Here is a 9367-nt window from a genome sequence, read left to right on the forward strand (position 1 = left end):
GACTGTCAAATGGCTGTCCGGGCATTAACGTAACAGTTAAAGTGAAAACTTAACAGTTAAAGTTAATTTTTTCTTTTTGTTTTTTTGTTTTTTTGTTGTGTTAATGGTGAAAATTTATTTACATGAGTTGTTAGAAAAACACAAACATAATAAATAAATAAAATATACCGTACGCGAACGAAATTACCGATAATAATCTTGAAAAAATATTTAATGCACAGAAAAAATAAATATTTAACTAGCAATAAACACACATAATATTATCTTGATAATTAAACTACAGTACGACAGATAAAATGACATTTAATACTGACAGTACAAATATTACATAATATAACGAACAGTACGACAAATAAAATGAACGGTACATTATTTGAAAGTGAAAGATACGACAGAATTTAAGTATGACGATTAAAAACCCATGCTATAAATAACAAAATATAGATGCACGAGAGTGTAAGCATCCCAGGTCCGCATTTTTCAGGACTATGCAGACAGAAAAAGGACATGATCACCACCAAAACAGTGATGGCCATAAGAAAAAGCGTATCCATCCACTTTGCCATTTTTGCTGGGGAAGAAGAGAAATATCTATGAGATAGAAGTTTGGGAGATGAGTGAAATTTGATGTGAGAATTTATGGAAAAAATGAGGGGTATTTATAGAGTGAAAAGAAGGATGGAGACGTTGGGGAATGAAGTGATACCGTACAAAAAAGGAAAATTTGAGTGGTAGTAGGATTTAAAAGAAAGTGTATGGTAGGGTTTGAAAAGAGAGATGTATAGAATAAAGTTAGGATTTGATTTGAAAGAAAGAGATTTGAAAAGAAAGGACAAGATTTAAAAATAATAGTATAGTACAAAAATTAGTGGGAAACAAAAACTAATAATAATTTAATTGTTACCAGTACAGTCTGAATCCCCGGACTTTGCGCCTGCAAAATTTAATTCTGTACCAATTGCGTCAGTATTATTTATCTGAAAATAAATCTCAAATAAACAGCGTGTGTGAAGTGATAAACAGTACTTGGCGTTTGTGTAAGAATAAATTCAACAGCGAACCAAAATACCGTATAAGAAATATTCTAAAAACCGAGTATTTATAAAATCAGGATATTTATGAAATAAAATCCAAGATTATATGAAACTCCCAATTTTTAGACAGAAGTCTGTTGCCTTCTCTCTGAAAAAGATGCGGGCAAATTTTGGGGTATAACAAACCGGTTACAGCATGGGCACTACCCGGTTACGCGTTTATGTCAATGTATTCTCTATTTTCCAAACTTAGCTGTAATCGGTTACAGCAGCCAAAAATACCCAGTTTCCTTATTTTTCCACGCGGCAACCGGTTACAGCACCGCTGCTACCCGGTTACAACATGCACGATATCAAAAATATCAGTTTTGACAGCATCTCAGCCCCTCTATTCATCACCATTTCGTACCAATACGAATACCACACCAAAACAGAGCCAATTCTAGCAATTCAACATAATTCTATCACATCACAATTCTATCTAACATCCATAAACATTCATAACCATACCATTGCATCAAAATCACATAATTGAACCTAAAACCTCAAAACCCCAAAACCTAGAACACGTGCAATTGAGAGAACTAACACACCTAATCAATCCTATCATTCATGAATGCATAATAGATGATAATCGGAAGAGTCCCCCCTTACCTTAGCAAAATTTCTTGGTTCTTCCTCTTCCTCTTCCAAAGCTCTTTCACGTTTTTCTCTTCTCCTTCTCTTTTGCTCTTTTTCTTTCTGTTCTCCAATTTCCTTCTTTTATGAAAAATAGAATATAACTTTAGTAAAGGCCTAACAATCAACACCTCCCTTTACTAAACACAACACTGGCCCAATAACATTATTTCTCAATTTCTCTAGTTTAATCTAATTAAAATACCGAATAATCCAAATAATTAATTTAAATTCTAATTAAATTAATAAGTGAAAAATATGAGATGTTACAAGAACAAATACTCCAAAACATAACTTAAAAAATGAGTGTTTTAGCCCTTTTAACGTGTTTCTGCCCGACTGATCTCGTTTAGCGGTAGCAGAGTTCGCTAAGCGCGGTCTGCTGCAACTTGAGATCTTGTTTCGGCCATAACTTGAAAACCGTTTATCCGATTTGCGTCCGGTTCGAAATGTTGGAAAACTTATTCAATGCTCTATCTAACAATGACAAAATATCTACAAAATTGATGATTTTTCTCATATTTGTTTTGAGACTTATTCGTTGATGAATTGCTCAAAATCGCACGTTTGAAATTGTGTCTTCGACATTTTATTGTTCATGCTCCAAATACGCATCAATACCTACAAAATAAATAGAAAACTATCAAACGGTACACAGATAAATCAAAAAGACAAATTATACACCACGTGTACAAATCTAACTAAAACGTGCGAATTCACGCACAAGTTGGGGAAAAAGATACAATAAGTACCGTAAAACTATATAAAAAAATAATTACAATTTACGATAAAACTATGATAGTTATTTTTACTTTTTATTAATTAATATAATTAAATATATTTACAAAATTAGTTTACCAAATAATCTTTTTTATTCTATTTTATAAACTAGTTTTTGAAAATTAGATTCCTAAATCGTTTTTTATTTATTTTCTAGTTTCTAAAACAATTGGAATTTAGGAATTATATTTTTCTTTAAGTGATCATTTGTGTGGACTTGTTCCACTTGCTAACTTTGTTCTATTTTATGATATATTTATTATCTCTTCTTTATTTTATTTTTTTAGAATTTCTTCTTCTCAAATAGTTTGGTGATTGAATTCAATTAAAATAAATAAATGAGATGTTGCAATTTCGAATATGCCCTCTAACACCTCATAACTCTGCTAATTTATTGAATGTTTTTTATATAATTAGTGAGAGCTTGAAAAACCCAATATTTGTTTGTGCAATTATACAGCAGCAAAGTAGTTTTTGGGTAAAGCTAAATTACTGCTGCCTCAAATTTTCCAATGTTTCTTTCATGGGAAAATTAAATAATTTCACATTTTTGTCCTTCAGTTATCACCATTTATAAATTTGGGACAATGATGACTAGGTGCGTTTTCTTAGATTCCTTCCACAAATTTGCCAACTGGAAGTAGAAAAAAATAATCAATAGATTTGCGAAATGATCATAAATCGTACGAGTCCAATATCTCTTATTTTTCATTCAGAAACGTACACGGCATCTCATTGTTTGTCTATATCTCCAATTGTAGAATTTAAAATATTGATTTGTCATCAAAGAATTTAAGAGAGAAAATGAAAATTCAGTCTATTCTCTATTGATGTTTGCATGAACAACGAATCTTACATCAGACAGGACACGATTTTTCTAGTAGGGAATTGATCGCATGAATAGACGAAGATCCTTTATTATTATTGCTTTCGTTTTAAAATAAGTATCTTGCTAATCAGTGATCTCATGGCACTCTTTAAGCATACCTAAATAAAAAAAATATTCTTTTATAAAATTTAACATTTTAATTTTCAATACATTTTCAATGGATTTAATACACGCATATTAATAAAAACTTACCACTTTAATCACTTAAAGAATGCTCCAAGGACACTGATTAGCATTTCCCTTAAAATAATGCTGTTTAAAGCGATCGGGAGGGGGATGGAACCACTTGATGTCAGAACTCGCCCCCGAACCGGACTAAACCGGTGTTATAAAGCAAAAAAAAAAAAAAAAAAATTTTTTTTTTAAATAAAGAATAAAAAAAATGTAATAATAATGTTATAAAACATTACATTTTTATAAAATTAATTTTATGAACATATTAAAAGTAGTATACATAGTAATAATTAAAAGATACAATTAAAAAAAATTTTAAACATTAAAAATAAAAATGACATTCATTTTAAAACAACACTTATTTTAAAATGGAGAGAGTATAATTTTGTGCGTAAAAAACACATCATATATAAATATATAACATAATTAATATTTATTAAATTTATACATATAAAATAATAATAATAATAATAATAATAATAATAATAATAATAATAATAATAATAATAATAATAATATTAATATTGATTTCTTTTAAAAAGTAGAGATGATGTTTATCCATCAATAGTGTCACTATAGGGTAAGAGTAGGGAAACTAAAACAGACTTTGTTTTAATAATTATATCTATTTTTTTTAAAAATTTAGGCATGAAATATTTTTTGGCAAAGATTTTTTTAAGTATATGGTCTGACTATTTTAATAGTGGGATCTAACCTATTTGAAGGTGTAAAAAGAAAAACTTAAATGACAAGTGTTGCTCATTACACTCTAACCTATTTCACGCCTAATTGAATGTGTAAGTTTTCATCTCACTCCATGACTTTCTTACACATTATTGAATTGACCAAACTGTTCTCGTGCTTCCGTATATGTATCTCTAGAAGCATTATTTTTTTTTTTGTTTTAATGTTGTTTTGTTCCGTAGATGCATATACGGAGCTAAACAAAATTCAGAAAACTAAAACAACAACATTTGTAAGGATAAAACATTCATTCATTGATTAAAATCAACATTGATTAAAAGTTACATCGAAATTTCCAACAGAAAATTAAGAAAACTAAGAAATTACAACAATTAAAACAATGTCATCTGATCCATGCATCATTAGAATGGAATCAACGTCGCCTTCCACTTCATCCCACCAACGTTGCTTTTCTCCGATCTCAGACGAGGTCCTTGTTCTAAGCCTCTGGATCCTTCTGATGACTTTGTCGGGTTTGTACTCCCCCTCTAAAAAAGACATCAGAGTCCTCTTGAGTTGGTCGGAGGAATGGATGTTCCAAAATTTAACCAGCATGAGGGGTTTAACGGAAGAGAAAATTACTTGCCCTTCTCTTCTGCGATAAACCGGTTCAGGATCGGGACACTTTGATGATGTTCGCTGCCATGAACAAGGCCTTATGTGAGCCATTTTTGTGTTTGTGTTTGTGTTTGTGTTTAGGGTTTGTGTTTGTGTTTGTGTGTAATAGTGCAACCCTAGAAACCCCAAATTTATAGAAGCCTTTAGTGATTATGGACCACACAATTTCTGTCACAGAACGTTCCGTAGATATATTCAGGGAAGAGTCATAGATTTCTCCGTTTTGTAGATGCATCTACGGTAAACACCCATAATTTTCAATATCAAACCCTATCGTAGATACATCTACGGAAGTTTCCCTGTTAGTTTTTTTTCGCAGAACTGAATGCAGTAGCAGCTTAAAACACAAAACACAAACACTTTGAAACACATAGACATAAACATAAAAAAAGATTATATTGCAATGTTATAGAGTTCTTATATTACACTTTGAAACTAGATAAATACATCAAAAGAACCGTCGCTGGCAAAATCTATTGGAGGTTCTAATCTTGACTTTTCGGCATTTGATTCCTTTTCGATGTTGTTCAACCTTTCGAAATTGTGCATTCTATCCACAAAACGATCCGACCACGTATCAGCAGCTTCGGTATGATGAAGTGCCCATCCCGGTGACGTAGGTGGTATGAGGCATCCCGGTTTCAAGTAAAATTGCACAAAATGTTTTGATTTTGCGAGCCATCCAACACACATAATACGATCATTAAAATTTGTAGGAGGTGCGGTGCGGAGCGGAAAAAAGGTTTCCAAAAAACCATATTGTGTCAAGTCAGTGCATACCATGTCATACGTGCATGCAATAAGATGTCCCATTTATGGGAATCTCATCCATTTTGAAATCGGTGCGTAAGCGCCCAACCAAGGAACAAGAGCTTCGTTGACCGATTCAAATTTGGTTTCGTCTCCAAATACCCGTGTATACAAGTCTTTATGGTTCATCAATTCTTCGATAAGTTCAATACAGACAAACTTATGGTCATCCTCTCCCTTACCAAGCAAAGCCGATACGTTTCGGAATCCGCAATTACTGTCCCCAACCACATTGACGACCCGGTCGATGTATTTGTGCATAAAAATCGACATCTCGTCGATGAATGGAATTTTTGGAGCAATATGCACCTCTTCTATTGATGGAATTTTTGGAGCAATATATACCTCTTCAATTGATGGGATTTTTGTGTCAATAGGTGTCAGAGTTGAAACTTTTGGAGCAATAGGTGTAGGAGGTGGTTTGCTAATGCGAGCTCCTTTGTTTGAACTTTTTTGAGATTTAGGAGTAGGTGAGTCGGGAAAGAGTTTGTCGACGTGCTCACAATATGAAGGATCCCGTGTAGTCGAGTTTTCATTCGGCGTAGGCTTCACTTTCTTCGGAGCACCCTTTGTCTTAACCAGTTGAGACGGCAGTTTCATGTCGGTTGTTTATGGAAATCCAATCTTCCACAATTGTTCTTTGATATATAATTTCATGTTGTCATCGGCCTTCGAAAACCTCTCTTGTCAGGTTCCTTCCTTTTCAATGTGGCAAGTATATTTTTCGGTTGGACAAGATTCAAGGACATGCCTTTAATACATGTCTTCTCTTCCGGATTGAGCCGACAAACACTAGGATGACCTTGTAATTTTCGGAACAAATCATGGTTATGCAAACCACAAATAACAGAGCATCTCCACTTCTTGCTATCCAACATGTAACAACGGAGCTTAAATGAACACTCGCATTTTCTAGTACCCGTGCCGTCTCTTTTAAAATTCCTTAGAGGAGGATGGTATTTTCCGCTTCTTTCGCACATCATTGTTACAAACAGGTTTCTTCTTTTCGTACCATTATCCGATCTTCCTATTACCACACCAAAACCAAGGTTAGTTGCATTCCTACGAATCCATGTTAGCATGCTTTCACGATCGTCAAAGTCTTCCTTGCTACTAAAGTCACTCCGACATCTACCATCTTTGCGACTACCCCATCAACACTCGTACAAACATCGACTAAAGGAGCTAATTCTCTTGGAATATTATCGGGGTGCACCATACTTATTTGCAAAAAATTGCCAAAATAACACAAAATTACATAACTACTGAAAAAACAACTTAGTGATTGTTCTGTAGATGCATCTACGGAAGTGTTCTTCCTCAACACGTTCCGTAGATGCATCTACGGAAGCAGTGTAACTTTTTTGCAGAAAATTAGTTGCATAATGTGAACAATGTAGTGGTTGAAGATGGATATTTACCTGAAATTGAGTCTTCTCCTGCTCCCTTTGATATGTTGCACCAAAAAGTTGGAACTTTGGAGTAGAAAATGATATTGATGAAGTAGGGGTTTTTAGGGTGGTGAGAGTGAGTGTTGGAGAAGAAATGTGACAATGGGGGAGTGATCATGCTGGATCAAACTATATCAAATGCTTCCGTAAGTACATCTACAGATTAATATGGCGCTAAGCCATTTCGTAGATGAACATACGGAACTACCCTTGAACTGAATTTATTTGTATTTTTTCCCATATATAGTAGTTTATTATACATCTATAGATGTATCTACGAAACCAATCAATTTTTTTGGGATAAATAGGGTGCTTCTGGAGGTGCATCTACGGAAACTGAGGGCAAAAATGAAATTTCGCGCGGTGTGTAAAAGATTTATGAGATGCATTGAGAAATCATCTAATTTTTAAGCTCTTTATTGAATGTATAAAATCTTAAAAAACCTAACTTATTTTTAAGCTCTTTATTGAATGTAATTTTTTATGTCTTGAAGTTATTTTTCGGACAATATCCATCAAATTGTTGTTCATTTGGTTTTGCTTAATAAAAGTCAGTGTAGAGTATGTCCTAAAAAATAACACTCGAACATACCATATCCAATGTTAACTTCCAGATCATAGGTCAATATATCACCAATTTTAATTCTTTCCCTCATTTAGTAACTTGAAAAAAATACACACTAATTCCTTCCAAAGTCTCAAACCTTCATCTATATTCTTAATCCTTATTATCTCTCTATACTCCAAAGTATTTCAATCACAATTCAAATTCATTCAATCTTATCTCACATTGTGTAAATCAATAACAATCCTTCCTCGCATTTTGTTATTGGATTTGACAAATAAGCGGTTACACACTCCTAGTTCCTCGCATTTTATCTGGTTAATAACATATTTTCCTCTTTTTTCTTTCAGTTTTGATTTAATAAATTTATCTTCATTGCATTTATTATTGTGTTGGTTTGTTAAATTTGGAGGTATAATTTTTAAAAACACGTTACTTTATCTCTCAGTTTATATACCTTGTTTTATTAAAATACAAATTTTCTTATTTTATATTGTTTTTGTTTTAATCCACAATGATAATTTTTGAGAAATTTTGAGTCTGATTCATCGTCATCACTGTCAATCTTAGTAAAGATCATTGGATCCTCGTTTCATTGAATTTCGACGATGATCAAATGTTAGATTTTCGTTCTATATCCATATATATGCAATATATTCTCAATGGTTTTGCATATTCGAATATAAATAAAAAAGGTTAAGTAAATAAAATAAATTTTCAGTTACAAGATAAGAGATTATGTAAGAACACCAATTTTGCATCAAAATTTATTTTGCTCAAGCTATCTATCCTAGAGACTGTTTCTAAGTTTCTTTAAGTTTCATTGTTTGCAATCCAAATGTTTTCACCTTATCCATTGAAAAATTAAGGTCAAATAACATGGAACACGCCATTTCTTAAAAATTAAAACTTATACCTAGGGTTTTGCAAAACCGACATAATATGTTGCTCATGGTTTGAGCTTCGAGTCCCAGCTCCTGCAATTTTATGTTTTATTTAGAATAAAAAGATCGCCTTTATTTTATTTTCAAAAGATGTATGTGATTATAGATTGTAGATGAATGAAATCCAATAGATTAAGTAAAAAGTATGAAAATGGTGTGATTCAATTTCTTGAATTCGCAGAAGAAAACCTTCCTAATGTAAAAGAGATTTTTTGGTGTCCATGTCAAAAATTCCGAAATAAGAAAAAATATTCAAGGGATGTCATATTCAATCATTTAGGTTGTGATGAAATTATTCAAAATTACATGAAATGGGTATGGCATGGTAAAGTGACAAAAAAAAAGACATTTGTCTCATAGAGTTGAAGTTGATGAATTTATGAATGATACTCTAGAAGATATGATTTGTGATATTGGAGTAGATGCTTTTAAGAAAGATCGTGTGGAAGAGACTTTGCAAAGAGACATGGATGAGTCGTTATATGCGTGATGCAAAAATTTACAAGATTTTCATTGTGTTAACACTATATAATCTTAACGCAAGATGTGGGTGGACTAGAAGTTTCATTGTGTTTCTTGAATTGTTGCAAGAAATGCTTCCAGAAGGTAACACGTTGCCAAACCGTAGTTATGAGGCCAATAAGATATTGTGTCCAATGGGTTTACACTATGTCAAAAGA

The 9367-nt window shown here is 32.5% G+C and overlaps 2 protein-coding genes across 2 annotated transcripts; both read right to left on the reverse strand.

Annotated features, from left to right (window-relative positions):
• Positions 1 to 5352: 5352 nt before the first annotated feature.
• LOC131652557 (uncharacterized) lies at positions 5353 to 5730 on the reverse strand. The gene has a single exon (XM_058922447.1). It carries the CDS (start codon positions 5728 to 5730, stop codon positions 5353 to 5355), a length of 378 nt encoding a protein of 125 aa, XP_058778430.1.
• LOC131652562 (uncharacterized) lies at positions 5731 to 6327 on the reverse strand. Its single transcript, XM_058922460.1, has one exon. It carries the CDS (start codon positions 6325 to 6327, stop codon positions 5731 to 5733), a length of 597 nt encoding a protein of 198 aa, XP_058778443.1.
• Between the last annotated feature and the right edge of the window lie 3040 nt (positions 6328 to 9367).

This window comes from Vicia villosa, linkage group LG1 (assembly GCF_029867415.1).
Source record: "Vicia villosa cultivar HV-30 ecotype Madison, WI linkage group LG1, Vvil1.0, whole genome shotgun sequence".
Lineage (NCBI taxonomy): Eukaryota > Viridiplantae > Streptophyta > Magnoliopsida > Fabales > Fabaceae > Vicia > Vicia villosa.

What these genes read in the sequence shown, in the direction of transcription:
- LOC131652557 (XM_058922447.1), bottom strand. Translation starts at nt 5,730, where the DNA reads ATGGGACATCTTATTGCATGCACGTATGACATGGTATGCACTGACTTG.
- LOC131652562 (XM_058922460.1), bottom strand. Translation starts at nt 6,327, where the DNA reads ATGAAACTGCCGTCTCAACTGGTTAAGACAAAGGGTGCTCCGAAGAAA.